Raw genomic sequence first — 21,323 nt, 5'->3', positions numbered from 1 at the left:
GCAATTTAAATAAATTATTCCATGCTTTAGATCATTGGGAAGGAAACTGAAAATTTTGTAATTATCCATTTGTATTTAATAATGCACATTTGCTAAAAAATAAGAAGGAAGGAAGGAAGGAAGGAAGGAAGGAAGGAAGGAAGGAAGGAAGGAAGGAAGGAAGGAAGGAAGGAAGGAAGGAAAACTGTTGAGGATCGCTTGAAGTCTAGTCTTTATATCCTTGAAGAACTAAGGCTCATCCTAGGGATCTTCTCATTTTTTTCTCCTTTCTCGTCCAGTTACCTCTTTCTCTAGCCTCATTTTCATCAAGATTTTTTTTCTCCTTCTTGTTCCTTCTTATGTGTTGCCCCACTGTTTCATTCTATGTTTCATACTGGTAAAATATACTGTAGAGCTGAAAAAGATTTTAAAAAAAATGGTGGGGACAATCAGTTTAATTGTTTTTTCCACCTCTGTTTTATATTTGCCAGTGTGAAACATAGAATGATAAGTTTCATTTTCAAGGATGAAGACAGATTTCTTAAGAACTACTGCTTGATCCACATATTGAAAACATGCAAGAAAGTCCTTAAGGAATGCTCAAAAGAGGACAGGCCCTGGAACTGCTGTGTAGTAGTAGTAATAATTCTTCTCTTTATTACGGTAACTGGTCCCAGATGAACAGCAGAAAGGAGAAAGTAAGAACAGTGTTTTATTTTCTGGGCCGTCACTTAAAGACTTTATGGGCATTTCAAGATCCCAAATGCTGCACCAAGTAAGGCATGCTGATCCAGCAGGATCCCAAAACTATATGCAATGTTAAGAGATTTGAGTTTGTAGTTCAATAAGATTTAAAAAACATAAAAACCATAGGTCTATTCTAAGGGGACTATTTGTTTTTCTACTTCTTTTTTCTATAAACAAGCAATTTTCATTTTGAGTTCTATCTACCTTAAAGTCTACTTCAATAGCTACAATAAGGCCTGCCTGCCCTGTTTTGCTGCTAGTTTTAAGACCATATACTTCTGAATCTGAAGGCTTTAGGAATACTGTATAACAAGCATTTTCTGATGTTTCTCTGCCACTCTTTTTTTTAAGTGTTTATATTCCACCACATCAGCTGCTGTTCTAAATGGTGTGGGAAGCAATTAAAAAGAAATGAGAACAGAGCTCTGAAATATCTTCAGGCAATTTATGATACTATGACTAAGGTACTTAAAAATATGCGTGCCCATCAACTTAAGCTATGTTGCCAATTTTCATATTTAATAATATATCTTTTAGAAAAGTATAGAGAAAAATAATTTCTAATGTAGGAAGAGGGACTATCCAGCTGCCACTTTTGCAACTTTTCCCTCAACTCTCTTGGAATAGTAAACTTATTTTTTGTAACCAACATCTGTTCTTGTCTGATATATCATCTAGCTAAGCCCTGACTGAAGAAAAGTTCTACATAGAATACTCTGGACAGATCCTATTCATGCTAAAGTAGTTTAGAGCTTATTTGACACACTGGTCAATTGGCAAATCAAAGATTATTGAATAACCTGTAATCTGGTAGTAGTTCAATACTGTGAAGTTTTCCAAGAAGCCTTGTTCTTAATAATAGTTAAAGGATTGGCCAGTTGCCTCCTTAGTACATGTTATTTTACAAATGGAATAGCTTTTTTTTAAAGTTGCTGTCATCAATGATTCTCAAATTTCAGGCTCAAATCTATGCATAATAATTCATTTTACTTTTTTATAAGTAAAAAGTAATGTCAACATTTTATAACTATTTTTAATTACCAAAGAGATTAAAATGTACCCTCTTTTTTGTGATTTTAGAAAATTAAGCTATTTTTAACAATACTTAACCATTGACTTGATTGCATATTTTTTGGTTTAGTCAAATATTACACCCATTGACTTGCTGGCTTATTTAAAATAGCTGCTTTAAAACCTAATAAAATTCTTTGTACCATTGCTTTAAAAATATTCCATTTAAACCCCTGAGGGTTGCCACTTGCTGGAAAATAGAAGAAGTTTGATTTCTTATTTCTGAATTAGCTTGCCTGCTTGGGTTTTGTGTATAGGGGTGGGGACCCTGCATATGCAAATATTTTAGAGATTGAATTGCTTGCCTCCTTCTTTCGCTTATATGTTTGTTTCATACAGAGTGAAGAAAGACATGTCCTCCTGAGGGTGCAAACAAGGTTGAGTTGCGGCCTTTTTCCTCAGAGGAGTTTGTAAGAACTCATTAATTAACTTCAAAAGGTTTTATGTTTTCATCCAAAAACACAGGAAAATCAAGCTGCTGCTGAAAGGCAGCATATGATTAATATTATTGATCACATTAATAAATATGTACTGTATATTATAGTGGCTGTCAAAGTGACATAAAACTGGAAGAAATCTGATAGCATATTGGAAAATAACTTATTCAGACTATGACCTTCAACTTAGTACAAAGGGGCTGTCTAATGATATTTGTGTTCTATCGTCTCCACAGTGTGGAGAACTCTTCTATTACTCACCTTATACAGTACATTGAGTTGATAATTCAAAACCTATTGCCAGACAGAATGCAATTTAGATTATCTTCAGGGCAGTGATAAGGGCAGGTATCAGTTGCCTTTTGTCTCTTACCCAGTATTACCTATTATCAGGAAAACCAACTATCAAAGGGCTAGAAATAGGTAGTGGGATAGAACTAAGAGTTTAAGCAGTCTCTTCCCCTGGCAACTTTGCAGATGGTTGACATCAGTTCTCTAAGGATCAAATCAAATCAAAATCTTTAGACCAGAAAATACTTATTGTAAGACTATATAAACTGATAATTATTAATAAAAGTAAAAGGTTGACATAAAATACACTAAAATTACATGAAGCAAATTAGGGTGCTAACAGTAATACAACTGACACAAACAATCACCAAAATTCATACTAATCTTCAGTCATAGGTAGGGCAGATGGAACAAATGGTGGTACAAAATAGATGTGGAAAGATACAATATATCACGGTAAGGATCAATACAAATAACATTATTGCTGTCTAGTCACTAAAACAGTAAATAGAAATTGCCAGTTGCCCCTCCCTGTCTCTCCTTAGTGCATCATTCCTCCCTCAAACCTGCTTGCTTACAGGCTGGTGCTCCTCTTGCAAGGTGGGGAAGCACAAGCAGGCATGCACAAACCCATCCATTAAACATTTCCTCCCTTTCATCTACTGCTGTGCTCCCGTTCTAGCCAGGTGATATTTCCTTGGTGTATGTGTTTGAATTGACAGCTCTGAGATTTTATATATATATATATATATATATATATATTTCCCATTACTGAACCCCAAGCTTTGTAGAACCTCCTTGGGGTTTTATAGGAAGACCTATTTAGAGCTTCTCTGGAAGCCTCTTGCAGTGTGCTTCACATCTCAGTTGACATACTACACTCAACATCTCAAATTGCATCCCTTTAATTCTGATTTAAATACTGAAAATCATTGTAATGATTTCCAAAAGCAGTATGGGGTATCATCCTGTTAATATTCTTATGTCTGTCTGTCTGTCTGTCTGTATACCTACCTACCTACCCACCTACCTACCTTCCTATCCTGGATGAAAAGAATTGCCACAATGAAAGTCAGAACTTGTATGGGATGGGAGAGGGAGCCACCACACAAGTCTTGTAGAGCTTTATTTTTGTGTACCACTTGTGTACCACTTGGAAACTCCTTGAAGCTTACATTTCATAAGATTGATATTCTCAAGAATATAGGAAATAGGAAGAAATAGCCCTCTCAACTGAGGTGCCTGGTCTTTTTGGCAGCTTCAGCATAAATTGCCATGGAGGTTTGAGGACAGGACTCAGATGAGAGGAGGCCATCCCATAGCAGACATCTGTCATAGGGCCTCCCCTCTAAAATAGCATCCCTGCAGAGATCCATATTGCTGCGACCCTGATGTTTAGAGTGTCATTGAAAACATTGCTATTCCTCCAGGCCTTAAGGGAGGTTGGTGGTTTGGCTCCTGTTGAATCTTTTGTTACAGTAAGTTTGTGTCCTGGACACATCTCCTTTTCTTTAATTTTTAATTGTTCCTGTCTTTTTTAAAAGTAAGAAGCTCCTTGGAATTATTTGGATTCAAGTGGCCGATAAATATGCAAAATAAATACTGAGATAATTGGAGTCCTGCTCATGGCTAACATCTAAAGATGATTTCTCCATGTAGTCTAGGACAGGGCTTTTCAAACCGGTGGTACACGTACCACCTGTGGTACTTTGCCACATGGCAGGTGGTACACGACCATCCTAGAGAAGTGTAGCGGGGGAGGCAAATGAGCTGAAGCAACCCAAGCCTAAGTGACAGGCAGCTGCAGCTGCAGGACTTTGTGGGCTCGGCAGAAGGCCCAGGAGCCTTCAGGTCTCCAGCTGATTGCACCAGTTGATTGGCGCTTCCGGAAGCAGCACGGAGCTGGAGGTGTACTGAAGAAAAAGAGGGAGGGTAGGAGAGGAGAGGTTATAAAAGGAAGTGGTTTGGGCTGGAAAGGGAAAAAAAGACAACAGGGAAAGGTTTAATCCCTTTAAACAAATTTAATTAGTTTTACCCCCTTTAATTGAATGTCTATGGCTTTTAGAAATTTTTCTTTGAAGGTCAACAGGCTTAATTTAAAGCTAAAGCTTTTTGCAATTGCTGGAGCCTTTCAGTCTTAGATTGCAACATTGTGACACATGACATGCCTGAGGCAGCTTAAAGAAAAAAAAAACGGAGTTTATGTTTTTCTTTGTTTTGTGAGCCTTTCTTGCTTTGCACTTGATTCCTGTGTCTTTAAGGGTACAGGGAAGGGATTGATTGGGGGATGCATTCTTTTTTTTTTATTGAAAAGTTTTAACATACAATTTTTCTTTAAAAAACCCCCTCCCCCTCCCTTCACCCTCCCCCCTACCTCTCCCCCCTCCCCCCCTCCCCCCCAACTTCCCAGAGCTAAATACAAGGTATATATAAAAAAAACCAATCATAAACAATCATATACTAACAACTATAAACTCTAAAATCCATCACTCTCTAGCTTATATAGGATAAAACAAACCTTAGTAATATTAAATATATATATAAAAAAACTAAAAGAAAAAAAGAAGAAAAAAGAAAGAAGACTTATTCAAATGTTACATAAAACTTCTTAACCCTATACTTATTCTGGATAAACTCAATCCATTTTCTCCATTCCATAATATAGCATTCTTGCGAGTGATCTTTCAAATAGGCCGAAATCTTCGCCATCTCTGCCAGGTCGGAAACCTTTAAAGTCCACTCTTCTATAGACGGCAATTCCTCTTTCTTCCAATACTGACCTATCAAGAGTCTTGCTGCCGTAATTAAATTCAACATCAACTTAGTGTCCACAACTGTAGCATCTGTAATTATTCCCAACAAAAAAAGTTGCGGACAAAACTTTATCCTCTGTTTAAAAATCTTCTGCATGTTCCACCAAACTTTTATCCAAAAGGCCTTAACCTTTTTACATGTCCACCATATATGAAAATATGTTGCATCTTCATCACCGCACCTCCAACATTTAGGCTGATAATTCGGATACATACTTGCGAGCTTTTTAGGATCTAAATGCCATCTGTTTATGTTTTATGTTTTATTTAATTTATATACCGCCCTTCTCCCTGGGGACTCAGGGCGGTTCACAGGGCATATAAATAAAATACAATACTATACAAAAGTTAAAACAAAGATTAAATCAGTGCCCAATTAAAAAAACAATAATACAATCTAAAATGACAATTTAAAACCCAGCTCCCCATCAGGCCAGACCGGCCAATTCAAACAAATGGGTCTTCAGACCACGATGGAAAGTTCGGAGGTCCGATGCCGTCCGGAGCTCCACCGGCAGTTGGTTCCACAAAGCCGGGCCACCCACAGAGAAGGCTCTCCCCCTGGGGGCCGCCAGTCGGCATTCCCTGACCGGAGGCACCCTGAGGAGGCCCTCTCTGTGGGAACGCACAGGGCGGAGGGGAGTTGAAGCCGGCAGCAGGTGGTCCCCGAGGTACCCCGGACCCATGCCATGTAGGGACTTAAAGATCATAACTAAAACCTTGAACCTCACCCGGAAGACAACTGGTAACCAATGCAGCTCGCGGAGCAAAGGTGTAACATGGGAGTACCGGGAAACTCCCAAGACAACTCTCGCGGCCGCATTCTGTACCAGTTGGAGCCTCCGAGTGGTCTTCAAGGGAAGCCCCATGTAGAGAGCATTACAGTAGTCAAGGCGAGAGGTCACGAGCGCATGAGTGACCGTGCACAGGGCATCCCGGTCCAGATAGGGCCGCAACTGGCGCACCAGGCGAACCTGGGCAAAAGCCCCCCTAGTCACGGCCACTACATGATCTTCTAGGGTAAGCCGTGAATCTAGGAGGACTCCCAAGTTGCGAGCCCTATCCACGGGGGGTAAGAGCTCACCCCCCATAGAAAGAGATGGAACATTTTGAATGTCCCGGGATGCCGGAATGCACAGCCACTCAGTCTTGTCAGGGTTGAGCTGAAGTCTGTTCCTCCCCATCCAGACCCGAACCGCCTCCAGGCAACGGGACATCACAGCGAGGGCATCACTGGGGTGGTTTGGGGTCGAAAAGAAAAGTTGGGTATCATCGGCATATTGATGATACCCAACTCCAAAACCACGAATGATCTCACCCAGCGGTTTCATGTAGATGTTGAACAGGAGAGGCGAGAGAACCGACCCCTGAGGAACTCCACAAACGAGAGACCTCGGGGTCGATCTCTGCCCCCCTGCCAACACCGACTGCGAACGTCCCAGGAGATAGGAGGAGAACCACCGAAGAACCGTGCCTCCCACTCCCAATCCCCTGAGACGCCGCAGCAAGATACCATGGTCGATGGTATCGAAAGCCGCCGAGAGGTCTAATAGGACTAGGACAGAGGAATATCCCCTGTCCCGAGCCCTCCAGAGATCATTCACCAGAGCGACCAATGCCGTCTCCGTGCTGTACCCGGGCCTGAAACCCGATTGGTAGGGGTCCAGATAATCCGCTTCATCCAGGACCAGAGGGAGCTGATGCGCCACCACACTCTCAACAACCTTCTATAAAACATTTTGTAAAAATTCTCTCTTAGATTTTGAGCTTGTGTAAATTTTACGTTCCTCACCCAAATCTTTTCCCACGTGTCCATTGTAATAACTTCCTGGGGGGATGCATTCTTACTACACTGTGGAAGAGCTCAGAAGGGAGAGAGGAAGAGGGGCCAACCAGTTAGCTCAGGGGACTACAAACTTAGCAACTTTAAACCTGTGGACTTCAACTCTCAGAATTCCTCAAGTCTTAAAAGTGCCAAGTTTGAAGACCTCTGTCCAAAAAGTGGTACAATACATTTCTTCACTATGTGTCATTCAGGTACACAGGAATAAAATTATACAAGCAATTTGATAGAAAAGTGGGAGTTCCTTCCTTTGCTGCTTTCCAAAACCCTGCTATGTGATAATGTACCATCCTTATGTCAATATGCTGTTTTTTAATTGAAAAGTTTTACAGTACATTTTTTAAAAAACCCTTTCCTTCCCCTCCTCCTGACTTCCCCCATCTCCCCATAGAGCCCACCCGTCCCACCCCCTCCCCCCGACTTCCCAGAGCTGAATACAGGGTATTGCATCTAACAAGCTTAAGCTAGAATACGCTAACTAACTATGAGTACATTTTAAATCCTATCACACTTTAACTCCCATTAAACATAACTAAATAATACATGTTAAATTCTAATACTCATTCATAAGCTAAATGAAACTTTTTAGTCCCATATTTATTCTGAATGTAATCAATCCATCTTCTCCATTCCGAAATGTATCTTTGTTGCGATTGATCTTTCAAATATGCTGAGATTTTTGCCATTTCTGCTAGGTTCGAAACTTTTAGAGTCCACTCTTCTATAGTAGGCAGATCTTCCTTCTTCCAATATTGCACTATCAAAAGTCTTGCTGCCATTATTAAATTCAACATCAATTTAGTTTCTATAACAGTACAATCTGTAATAATACCCAACAGAAATAACTGCAGAGAAAACCTTATCTTTTTCTTAAATATCCTCTGGATATTCCACCAAATTTTAATCCAAAAAGCTTTGACTTTTTTGCAAGTCCACCATATATGATAATAGGTTGCATCATCACAACCACACTTCTCCAACATTTAGGTTGATAATTTGGATACATACATGCTAATTTTTTAGGATCTAAATGCCATCTATAAAACATTTTATAAAAGTTCTCTCTTAAATTTTGTGCCTGTGTAAATTTTACATTTCTGACCCAGATTTTTTCCCAAGTATCCATCGTTATTGGCTCCTGAATATTCTGGGCCCATTTTATCATACAGTCTTTAACAAGTTCCATTTCTGAATCTATTTCTATCAATGCATTATATATCCTTCTTATATGCGCTTGACTTTGATCTCTAATTTGTTTTACCAAATTTTCATCAGTTGTTGAAATACCAATTTTCTGATCTTCTTTCCATCTAGCTTGTATCTGCCCATACTGAAACCAAGTTTGTACTATCTTTTCTTCTTTTAAAATATTGAATGGCTTTAGTTGCCATACATTCCTTTCCAATCTAAGAATTTCTTTATATGTAATCACATCATGTTTGAATCCCAAACTTATATTTTCTATTGCATGTTTTGGTATTGCCCAAATTGGTATTTTATAATTTAACTTATATTGATATTTTTTCTAGACTCGCAACAGGGCATACCTTAATATATGTGTCTTAAAAACATTATCCACCTTTTTATCATACAATAAATATGCATGCCAGCCATATAATAAATCACATCCCTCAATATTCAATATTCTTCCTTCTGTTAAATTGAACCAGTTACTAATTGTCGATAAAGCCGCAGCATCATAATATAATTTAAAATTGGGCATTTTAAGACCACCTCTTTCACATATATCTTGCATTATCTTAAGTTTTACTCTCGGTCTTTTACCTGCCCAAATAAATTTATTAATACCTTTCTGCCATTCCTCCAAATTTGAATCTTTTTTAAGTATAGGTATCATTTGAAACAAAAATAAAAATTTTGGTAAAACATTCATTTTCACTGCTGCAATTCTTCACAGTAAAGACAGTTGTAATTTTCTCCAACTGTCTAACACTTTTTGTGTTTTTAGCCATAACAATTCATAATTATTTTTATATAATTTCACATTTGAAGCTGTAATATATACCCCCAAATATTTAATCGTTTTAATTATTTTGAATCCCGTTAGTTTTTCTAGGAATTCCTTTTGTTCTATAGTCATATTTTTAGACAATATTTTAGTTTTTTGCCTATTAATCTTAAATCCAGAAATTTGTCCATATTGCAAAATTATCTCCATTAAATCTATAACCGATTGAGTCAGTTGACTTAATGTAATAACCAAGTCATCCGCAAACGCTCTTAATCTATAATCTTGATGTTTTATTTTAATTCCCTTTATTTTATTTGAATAAATAAATTATTAATTATTATTTGAGCTGTTTGTTTGTGATATATTGCCCTAATAGGTTGTAAAAACCTATCCCCAAACTCCATCTTCTCTAATACTTTTAATAAAAATTGCCAATTCAATTGATCAAACGCCTTTTCGGCATCCAAAAAAATCAGCGCTGCGGGGACTTGATTATTCCTTTTCAAATATTCTAATAAATTTACAATATATCTCACATTATATTTCATTTGTCTACCACTTATGAATCCTGTTTGGTTACTATGAATCATTTGCTGCAAAACATGCATTAATCTATTTGCTAAAATTTTTGCAAATATCTTATAATCAATATTTAAAAGCGATATTGGTCTGTAATTTTTAGATTGGGTAACATCTTGATCTTCCTTTGGAATCAATGTTATAAAAGATGTTTTCCAGGATGGAGGCACTTCTCCTCCAGATTGAATTGTTCTAAATAACTCCTTTAAAGGTTCCACCATTTCTAGTTGTAGGTTTCTATAATAAATAGCTGTCAAACCATCTGTTCCAGGTGCCTTACCCACTTTTAATTGTTTAATTGCTAAAATAATTTCTTCAGCAGTTATTAATTGATTCATCCCTTCCCTTTGCTCTTGTGTAAGTATAGGGGTATTCACTTCTTGTAAATATCTATCTATATCTAAACCTTGTATCCCTAGCATATAATTTTGATTAAAATTCTACAAAAACCTTTTTAATAATATTTTGCTGAAACACCTCTTTACCCTTATATACTATTTTGTCTATATTACGTGATTTTTTTTTTCCTTAACAGATAAGCTAGCCACCCACCTGGCTTATTAGCATTGTAAAAGGTATTATGTTTAGCATATTGTAAATTAGTTGCCACTTGATCTGCCATCAGCATGTTAAATTGCCCTCTTAACAAATTAATTGCTTCTTTCACCCTCTTGTTAGATGGGTTCAAAATAAAAGCCCTCTCTTTCATCTTTATTTCCTCCTCTAGCTCCTTATGCTTATATTCCAATCTATGTCTATGTTTATTATTCAAATATATCAACTGGAGTACCCTTATGCATACTTATAATAAAAAATTCTTTCATTTGTTTTTTACATTCTTCCACATTTTCCTCATATCTAAACAAATTTTCATTTAACCTCCAGGATCTCCTGTCTCCCTTCCCCTGGTCCAATTCCATCCATACTGGACTGTGGTCTGATAAAGTTCTTGGACATATCTTAATCTTCTTAAACCTAGAAAAAAATCATTAGTAGTTAGTACAAAATCAATCCTAGAAAAAGGTTGATGTCTATCAGAAAAAAAAGTAAAATCCCTTTCTTCCACATTTCATTCTCTCCAGACATCTCTCAGTTCCAAATCATCTTTCATATCAAAAAAGATTTAGGCAATCTAGCATGATTTGGAGTACTTTTAAAAGGTCCTTTTTATCTTTTTGTGTGTCCAACACTCCATTCCAGTCTCCCATTAAAATACACGATTTATAATCCCATTGAGTTATTTTATTATGAAGAAGTTTGTAAAATTCTCCTTGCTGTTGATTGGGTGCATATATTCCAATTAAAAGTATTTTCTTCCCTTCTATTAAAAGCTCAATTATAATATATCTTCTGTGTTTATCTGCTTTAATTAGGTTAGCTGTTAAGTCCTTCTTCACATAAATAACTATTCCGTTTTTCTTGTCTGGAGCAGATGCAATAAATTGTATACCCAATCTGGAATTTATCAAATATTTTTGATCTGATACACGAATATGCATTTCCTGCAAATATATAACATCATTTTTAAATTGTTTTAAATACTGAAATATTTTCTTTCTCTTTTGCAGAGAGTTTAGACCATTAACATTCCATGTTAAAAACTTTGTCGCCATCTTTTGCGACTTGAAGCTTTCGGAGCGTATCTTGCAGATCCATAAGCACCTGCCTCTTTGGTCTTGCTCCTCCCACTGCTTCATTATTAGTGGATTCTTGAGCTGTGATTATAGGATACAGTTTCTGTTGTTCTTATTGTTGTTCCTTTTGTCTGGTTGCAGCCCATGTCATTTTTTGACCCTTTGGTTCTTCTAATGGTGCCAGGGGTTGCGCAGTTTCCAGAGTTTGCTGTACTTCTTTTACAATCAGCGAGGTGATTTCTTCACCTTGCTGTATGCCTTCCATTTGTGCCTGTCGTGCTCCTTCTTCCTTTCCTCTTTTGATTTCTGGGGGTGGTGATGAACCTGCTTTCAGTACATTACAATAAAAGTCTCGTGTTTTCAGAACTGTATTAAGTTGATATTTTGTACCTGCATAATTCACCACTATCCCAGTTGGTGTCTCCCATCTGAACTGGAGCTGTCATTTTTTAAATTCATCTGCCAAGAAAACAAACTTTTTCCTTTTTCTTAAAATTCTTGGTGGAATTTCTTTCAAAATTAAGACCTCTTGATCAGACACTTCAAATCTGTTATGATAAAAAGCTTGAATAATCGCATTTGGGATCGTTCTCTTTGTAAATAAGCAACCACATCTCTTGGTAGATTTCTTTGCCTAGCAATCCAGAAGTTGACATGAAATATTTTATCTATTTCCATTATAAAATCTTCAACTCGCCATCCCAATATAGGCGCCACAGCCTTTGCAAATATCTCTTCCAGGTTTTCTTGTGGGTTTTCTTTCAGACCTCTTATCCTCAAGGCAAACTCCATATCTCTATATTGTATCATTACCACCTCATCATCAATCTTATCCATTTTATTCTCAGCTTTGCACATTTTAGCTTCCAGCATCAAGTTACTTTTGTTAACTTCCTCCACACGTCCATCCAAATGCTCAATACAAACTGCCAACCCCTGAAATGCCAGTAAAATATCCTCTTATTTCCTTATTTTTCTCATTAATGAGCTCCGCCATTTGCTCAGATTGAAGTTTTAACGCCTCTTGTAAATCTTTTAATGTTAGTGTTGGTGAGGGTGCTGCAGGGGATGGCATCAAGGTCTGAAGTGCAGATTGCTGTTGAACTGGTGATGCCCCCACGCTTCTGGAAACAAGAGCTCTAGGTGGTTTAGAAGCCATTTTAACACCCATTAACTTTCGTTTCTCACTTTCACTTTTCCACCCAATCCTTATATGAAAGTCATGATTTAGCTTAGAAACCCAAGTTGCAACTTTGTTACTTCCCTTTTAAATCTCCAAATCTTTTAAATCTCTTTTATACCAGCTTCAAATGTTTTCAAAAGAGTCTTTTACAGCTTTTAGAGACCCACTTTCTGTCTTTCTCCTTGGTCTTTTTTTTCCTCTTCCCGTTTTCTCTAAGAAATCATTCCGGCGCCATCTTCCTCCCTTTCTTTTAAATTAAACTTTGGAGAAGAAAAATGTAGCGCCCCAGAGTTAAAGATCATGTACTTGCTATTTCAAAATTCTCCTGCTCAGCTCTGCCTGCATCCGAGTAATCCAAAGTTCGATATTGAATGCAAGGATGGTTGCAGCGTCCTGCTCTGTTCTAAACCTTAAAACAGAGGAGTCCCCAAGTCTGGAGTTAAGTTCAGGCTCCGAGGGAGCTCTCACCCTTCGGCCCCCAGATTAATCATTCTGGGGGTCTAGGGGAGCTCTACCTCTACCTGAATGCTCACCCTCCCCTTTTCTCCCAAGGGGGGTTCCCAAACCACAAAACAGCTGATTATCACTGTTTTCGTGATTTAAACGGAATCAATGGGGCTGATGTTCAAAATGACCACCATCGACGGAGCCTTGCCACCTGGAAGTCATCACTATGCTGTTTTGAACTCTGATTGACTAGGTGAATACAAATCCTCTGGACACTTAGAAGACATTATATTTAGGAGTGCAAATACCAGCTTTTCCCTGGTTGTAAAGAAAACATAGCATTGCTACAGAAAATAAAGTAGGGCTCTAAAAATATTACTTAACTATATTTATTTATATTTATTTTATTTTAATTCCATTTATATCCTGCCCTTCTCCGAAGACTCAGGGGGGCTTACAAGCTTAGCAGTAGCCTTCATTCTATGTATATGCCTGCTTATTAGGGCTTTCACACACCCCCAAGCGGCATTATTACAAAGTCAGCTTAATTGCCCCCAACAATCTGGGTCCTCATTTTACCTACCTCGGAAGGATGGAAGGCTGATGATGCTACAGCAGGAGTTGTATTGCATCTTTACCTGCTCTACCTGCACATGGTTGCTTTAGGTTCAGCTTAATGTTTTTATAGAACAGTGTGCCTAAAGGCTGACAACTGCTTTTAAGTCTAACATGCCATTTTTCTTGTCAGACATTGATCAAACATGGTGCATCTATGTGTCTAACTGTGTCTATGTTACCTAATCCAAGATGTCAATGAACAACTGTTCTGGTATTTAACATACAACAGTGTGACTGAACACTTGCATTGATTAGGAAAAAAAGGTTTGTCTCTAGAAACTAGGTAACTACAATTTAACCATTGGAGAATTGTTAATGCTTTGTTTAAAAAAAGGCAATTGTTCATGAAAAGTTTCCAAATGTTTCTGAGTAGATGTCTTGTGTCATTATTTTGATATTTTTGTGTTGAATCTGAATTATTATTTCTCTGCCTAATGACATTTTTGGCTACTAAACCATGAACAATCACTTGACTATAGATTATATGCTCCTGCCCAGAAAGGGCTACAAATTGGTCTGTCTGTATCTATGGACAAATGCTTGTGGACAAGGGAAATGCATCCATGGAAGTCAGAATGTGAGGGAGCCCTTTTCCAGTAGGCAATACTTCTCACATTTCTTAAACATAAAAAAGAAAGAGCTATTTCCTAGTTCTTTGGGAAGTTTCTAGTACTTCTGAAAATTAAAAGATTAAAGAAAAGCAATATGTTTTTGCTTGTTTGAGAAAAATCTGTTCCTGCTCATATGTATTTTTAGTCAACAGATCCCTGTTTAAACAATTCTGCAAGTACCTGAATAACACTTGGTCCATTTGTGGGAAAGTGGTTGTGGAGTTTAAGAAAGCTATACAGGTGAAACTCGAAAAATTAGAATATTGTGCAAAAGTTCATTTATTTCAGTAATGCAACTTAAAAGGGGAAACTAATATATGAGATAGACTTATTACATGCAAAGCAAGATAGTTCAAGCCATGATTTGTCATAATTGTCATGATTATGGCGTACAGCTCATGAAAACCCCAAATCCACAATATCAGAAAATTAGAATATTAGATGCAATCAATAAAACAAGGAGTGTACATAGAACAATATCGGACCTCTGAAAAGTATAAGCATGCATATGTACTCAGTACTTGGTTTGGGCCCCTTTTGTACCAATTACTGCCTCAATGCGGCGTGGCATGGAAGCTATCAGCCTGTGGCACTGCTGAGGTATTATGGAAGACCAGGATGCTTCAATAGTGACCTTCAGCTCTTCTGCATTGTTCGGTCTCATGTCTCTCATCTTTCTCTTGGCAATGCCCCATAGATTCTCTATGGGGTTCAGGTCAGGCGAGTTTGCTGGCCAACCAAGTACAGTAATCCCAAGGTCATTGAACCAGGTTTTGGTGCTTTTGGCAGTGTGGGCATGTGCCAAGTCCTGCTGGAAAATGAAGTCAGCATCCCCATAAAGTTTGTCTACAGAAGGAAGTATGAAGTGCTCCAAAATCTGCTGGTAGACGGCTGCGTTGACCCTGGACTTAATGAAGCACAGTGGACCAACACCAGCAGATGACATGGCTCCTCAAATCAACACAGACTGTGGAAACTTCACACTGGACTTCAAGCATCTTGCAGTGTGTGCCTCTCCATTCTTCCTCCAGACTCTGGGTCCTTGGTTTCCAAATGAGATGCAAAGTTGCTCTCATCAGAAAAGAGGACTTTGGACCACTGAGCAACAGACCAGGTCTGTTTTTCTTTAGCCCAGGTAAGACGCTTCTGATGTTGTTTGCTGTTCAGGAGTGGCTTGACAAGAGGAATACGACATTTGAAGCCCATGTCCAGGATCTGTCTGTGTGTGGTGGCTCTTGACGCACTGACTCCAGCCTCAGTCCCCAACACTTTTGAATGGCCTTTTCCTGACAATCCTCTCCAGGCTGCGGTCATCCCTGCTGCTTGTGCACCTTTTTCTTCCATGCTTTTCCCTTCCACATAACTTTCTATTAATGTGCTTTGATACAGCACTTTGGGAACATCCAACGTCTTTTGTAATTACCTTTTGAGGCTTTCCCTCCTTATGGAGGGTGTCAATGATGGTTTTCTGCACAACTGTCAGGTCAGCAGTCTTCCCCATGATTGTGATTCCTACTGAGAGACCATTCAAAGGCTCAGGAACCCTTTGTAGGTGTTATGGCTTAATTAGCTGATTAGAGTGGGACACTTTGAGCCTAGCATATTGCACCTTCTCACAATATTCTAATTTTCTGAGATTGTGGATTTGGGGTTTTCATGAGCTGTAAGCCATAATCATCAAAATTATGACAAATCATGGCTTGAACTATCTTGCTTTGCATGGTCTATCTCATATATTAGTTTCCCCTTTTAAGTTGCATTACTAAAATAAATGAACTTTTGCACGATATTCTAATTTTTTAAGTTTCACCTGTACACACTTTGAAAATGATACAGACCTTGTGTGAACACAGCATCTTTCCCCTGTTTGTTAAGAAAGCTCAATTATTGACAGGCTTTTTAATCAAACACTTTCTGAATCATTTTCATGGTATACAGCATCCTAGTATTAGGCAATTCTGCCAAGTACTCTATTTATTATCTAACTTCTTGTTGTGGGGTTTGTCTTTGTTTATAGGAAAATATAGTTTAATTTAATTTAATTTAGTAATTTAATTTGTATACCGCCCTTCTCCCGAAGGACTCAGGGCGGTGAACAGGGCATATAAATAAAAATACAATACTATACAAAAGTTAAATACAAAAATTAAAAAGCCATTAAACATTATGCCCATAAAATTAATACATATTAAAATTAAAACTATTTATAAAAACCCAACCCCATCCCGTCAGACCAGGCCAGCTTGTTCAAAAGAGAAAGTTTTGAGATCGCGCCGGAAGGAGCGAAGGTCGGGGGCCATCCGGAGCTCAACCGGTAAGCGGTTCCAAAGGTCTGGCGCGCCCACAGAGAACGCTCTCCCCCTGGGGGTCACCAATCGGCATTCTTTGATCGGCGGCACCCTGAGGAGGCCCTCTCTGTGGGAGCGCACTGGACGGAGGGAAGTTGACACCGGCCGCAGGTGTTGCCGTAGGTAATCCGGCCCCATGCCATGAAGGGCTTTATAAGTCATCACTAACACCTTGAACCTCACCCGGAGAGCAACCGGTAGCCAATGCAGCTCACGGAGCAAAGGTATAACATGGGAGTATCGGGAAACTCCCAAGACAACTCGCGCGGCTGCATTCTGCACCAGTTGGAGTCTCCGGGTGGACCTCAAGGGCAGCCCCATGTAGAGAGCATTATAGTAGTCTAGACGAGAGGTCACGAGCGCATGAGTGACTGTGCGCAAGGCATCCCGGTCTAGATAGGGCCGCAACTGGCGCACCAGGCGAACCTGGGCAAAGGCCCCCCTAGTCACAGCTCCAATATGCTCTTCCAAAGAGAGCTGTGAATCTAGAAGGACCCCCAAGTTGCGGGCCCTATCACCCCCCATGGCCAATGATGGAATAATCGGAATTTCCTGGGATGCCGGCACGAACAGCCACTCAGTCTTGTCAGGGTTGAGTCGAAGCCTGTTCCTCCCCATCCAGACCCGGACTGCCTCCAGGCAACGGGACATCACGTTGTAGGGAGCTTCAGTATATTCAAGACTAGAAAAAAGTGTGTGTGTATCTGTAGCAATTAAGCATAGCATTTTTTCTTTTTCTTTCTTCTTGGTTGGGTCCCTGACTTCTCTTTTAGAGCAAGTGTTTGGGCTGAACCAATTCTGTGTGGTCTGGCTGTTAAGAAATTGGATCCTTCTCCCACATTGTGAAAATACCTGATTTATTGCACATTACACAGAGAACTGCAACCTAATTCAAGACAAAGTATTTATTTATACATTACATTTATACCCAGAATAACATACAACAGAGTTCCCGTTAATGATCAGAAGTACCTTTGTCTAAGATAAGTTAAGAATCAGTTGGTTTTCCTATATTTCTTTCAATTAATTAAAACTGAAAACATGATGTATGGCTGAAAAACACAGTACAGTGTGTTTGTAATGTCAAACAGTAGCTTAGTAGAAAACTAGACACAGTTAGAGAGAAGAGGATAACAGAAGAATAGAAAAGTACAATTTGTATGACTGGTTCCTGATTTCACAGAGAGTCAACAATTAGCACCACATTTCAGCAAACATAAGGTCTTGCTCAATTCAGCACTGTCAAGATGTTCTCTGTAAAGAACAATCTATAACAAATGGACAGCCACAGGGATATATTTTTTTTAAAAAAAAATATTTTCAATGACTCAGATTCACTCAATGTGATTTTAAGACAGTAGTAACTTTGTCGCTTTTGGCTCTTATTTGTATCTGCAGAAAAACTGTGCTCTTTAGCTTTTTATTGGGTTTAAAGATTCCTCTTTCTGAAATTTTTATTCTAGAACTTTGTCATGGTTGTTTTTACATTTAGTCAGAGAAAATTATAGTGAATATGCTGTTTGTTGCTTTTTTTGTCATTTTTTTAAAAAAATTCTTATATTAAGAATTATAGCAAAAAATATTGTACAGTTCAACACTCAGTTTACAAAAAAATAAAAACATTAGCCAAACATAAGAAACAACAAAAATAAAATTTAAACACGGCAATTCCAACATATTAGGGTTCAACTTCAACCTGCTCTCTCTCATCAACAAAGTGGGATTGGAGGTGGCTGATCACCATTAGATCTGATCATGGCTTTTTCAGAAATAGTTGGACCATAATCTCTTTCAATGCCATTGGGAAGTCCCCTCTTGCAAAGCAAAAAAAAAAAAAAGTTAATAGGAGGTCCAGTTTGAAAAACTGAGCTTTCTGCAGTTGTTTCACGAAGAAAACCTGTTTTTTGTCTTGGGTCAGTTGGGATAGAAACTGAGATTGGATGATATCACCTTCCGTTCTCTGCTCACACTGTAACTTCCAGTGGTATCCGATGCCTAAGGAGATAGGATGGTCTGCCCTAGGCAACTAATGGACCCTATGGGATTTCAAAGAGATCTTGGTGTTTTTCCCCAAGGATGAGTAGACAGACCTTGGACACTGCCTGTAATAAGCATTTATTAAGGAGCTTGAAGCAGAGGCTCCTCTGAAGTCTCTCATTGTTGGTTGATCCTGTAGTGCTCTTTATTGTCTGAGGAACTTTCAGATATGAACCACCAGAAGAGAGACTTAGAGTATCTTTGTAGGAACAAGACTGGATTCAACCATGCGTGAGCAAGAGCCCATATTAGAAATTATATTGTGGTGATAAGGACAGAAAAACCTTGTCATTTTATGGGTTGTTTTGTTTGTTTGTTTTTTGAATTGGCAGATAGTCACATATCAGTCCTCTTTGAAGTGACTTGTGTTTTGCTGGGGAGAGATAAGCCATAGAATTATTGTGCCACATTGTACCACAGATATAAAAGGGGAGAGCTTTTGCTGTGACATCACAGCTGTGACGTCATTTTGACGTCACCTAGCAGCAGAATAACATTTTTAATTTAATATTAAGTTTGGATTTCATTTTGTGTAAACTATTAAGAAAAATGAATAAATAAGCTTTCTATGATAGTAACATATCTGTTGTGAGGTTGTTTTTTTTCTGTTTTCTTTCTTTCTTTTTTATTTATTTTTGGTGCAAAACTTTTCCACTAGCTGTGATTGGGAATAGTTGACATTTTAAGTGTAAGTTTACTGAGTAAATTAGAAAATCAATCACCAAAGCCATCAGCATCACTATCACCACATCCTCCTCCTCATCGTCATCATCACTATTCCCATTACATTGCTAATAGATTTTCATTATACAGCAAAGTCTTCTCAGCTTTGCATAAAAATTTAAGCTTTTATAACATTACATTTTAATCCCTTTAATGTTCTGCACATAGCTTGTGGTTCTGAGCCATGTTCAATCCTGAAAATGGTGCAAAGTTCTATGGTTTCTTGGTTGGATGGACCATTAATAAGACATTACTGATTTTCCAGAGTCTGAACTGATTTTGTATTAAGATTTATAAGGCTTCTATTAGCCTTGGGAGCTTTATAAGGCTTCTATTAGCCTTGGAAGTATAATTAAAGATGGTAGATTTAGCTTTTAATGCCCTGAATTGTATTTAAAAAACAACCAGGCTTCCCATTGTCCCATTTGACAGAGATGAACTTTTTACATTGTCATTTGTTCAACAAGTATGAATCTCACAAGCATATACAGTACATTATGTATTTTCAGCTGCTATCCTTTTCCTTGGGAAAGGAACCCTGAGTGTGTTTCAAGTCATGACTTTTCCATATGAACTGGCATTTGAAGGAACAATAGTATTGTTACTAAGGTTAAAACATTAATCAAGACCCTTAAATTGGATTTATATCACTATCAAGTAGCTTGATTTTTTTTTTCTAGTTTGTTCAGATCACTGGCCTGGTTTTCACATAATGCTAAATCATTAGGCCACATTGTGATAATGTGCTCTGGGAAGCATCCACTACGGTTTAATCATAACTGATGGTAATGTGGTTTGTTTGTTTTACCTGAGCAAGATGTATGAAGGAGAAGTATTGTCAACACTTGGTTCTACAATTAAAATTAAATGTTGAGCAAACAGAAGCTGGCTTTCTTTGTCATGTGTGTCATTAGTTTACTTTCTATTTCCAAATAAATGAATTATTTGTCTGTGTTACATCTGTTAACTGTGATCTATTTATCTTCCTTTCAGGCATTTTTTGTTCAAGACATCATCTGGAACAACTCCTCTCTTCAGTAGTTCTTCCCCTGGATACCCACTGACCTCAGGAACAGTTTACACACCACCTCCCCGACTGTTACCTAGAAATACTTTCTCCAGAAATGCATTCAAGCTGAAAAAGCCGTCTAAATACTGTAGCTGGAAGTGTGCTGCTTTATCAGCTATCGCTGCTGCAATCTTGCTTGCTATACTGCTGGCCTATTTCATAGGTAAGTCCCATCTTTCAAGAAATCACACATGATCTGCTGAATAATGCCACATCAGTCCACTGGGCTCTTTCTCATGCAAAACCAAAAGAGTATTTCTAAAATCATGTTCTCTTTATACTGAGAGGAGAAGCCTGGATTTTTAAAATGAAATAACAGAAATACACTGCCTAAGAGGCAATGCCTTAATTTTGTTCTATTTAGCTAAATTATATTCATGTCAAAAGGAAAGTTAGCTACACGTTTCTGATAAATCAGACAATGGTTCTTATAGTAGCAGAGCTCACTGCCAGCTACTTTAGGATTCAATCCTATGTAGTATATAATGGTTAGGGAATTGGTTTAGTGCAAAAAAAAAAACTTAAATCCAAATCAACACCCTGCTGTGGAAATCAACTAAACAACTAGAAGCAAATGCTCACTGTCTCTCAGTTTAACTCCCTTGGAAGTTTCCCTTGCTATTGTTGTTGTTGTTGAAAGGATAACATTTGAGGAAGTTATTTAGCGTATGTATGGCTGGTCACACAAAGAATTAAAAGCACTTCATATTTACAAGTTAGAACAGTTAAAACATTTTTTTTAAAAAAGAAGCAATTATAAAACCTAAGAGGAAAACAGAAATAACATTTCAGAGTTTAATGTCGAGTTTGGAGATCCAGTCAGTAGCTGCCGTTGTTACGCAGAGAAAGTCCTTAAAATCTCCTGGGTATCTTCTATTAGTGCATTCCCTCACTATATGTTGGATAGTCTGTCGGGGAGCC

The 21,323-nt window shown here is 38.1% G+C and overlaps 1 protein-coding gene across 5 annotated transcripts in view; it reads left to right on the top strand.

Moving 5' to 3' along the window:
* Window positions 1-21,323, top strand: part of TENM2 (teneurin transmembrane protein 2) — a gene marked incomplete at its 5' end in the record, with an annotated part of 931,826 nt that overhangs the window by 623,855 nt on the left and 286,648 nt on the right. For all 5 annotated transcript variants that reach the window (XM_083351308.1, XM_083351307.1, XM_083351306.1 and 2 more), the window contains one exon: window positions 20,327-20,565. In XM_083351308.1, the coding sequence (XP_083207434.1) occupies window positions 20,327-20,565 (239 nt within the window). The remainder of the gene's footprint in view (window positions 1-20,326; window positions 20,566-21,323) is intronic.

This window comes from Vipera ursinii (assembly GCF_947247035.1).
Source record: "Vipera ursinii genome assembly, chromosome: 2".
Lineage (NCBI taxonomy): Eukaryota > Metazoa > Chordata > Lepidosauria > Squamata > Viperidae > Vipera > Vipera ursinii.
This window is presented reverse-complemented; position numbering and strand designations above follow the sequence as displayed.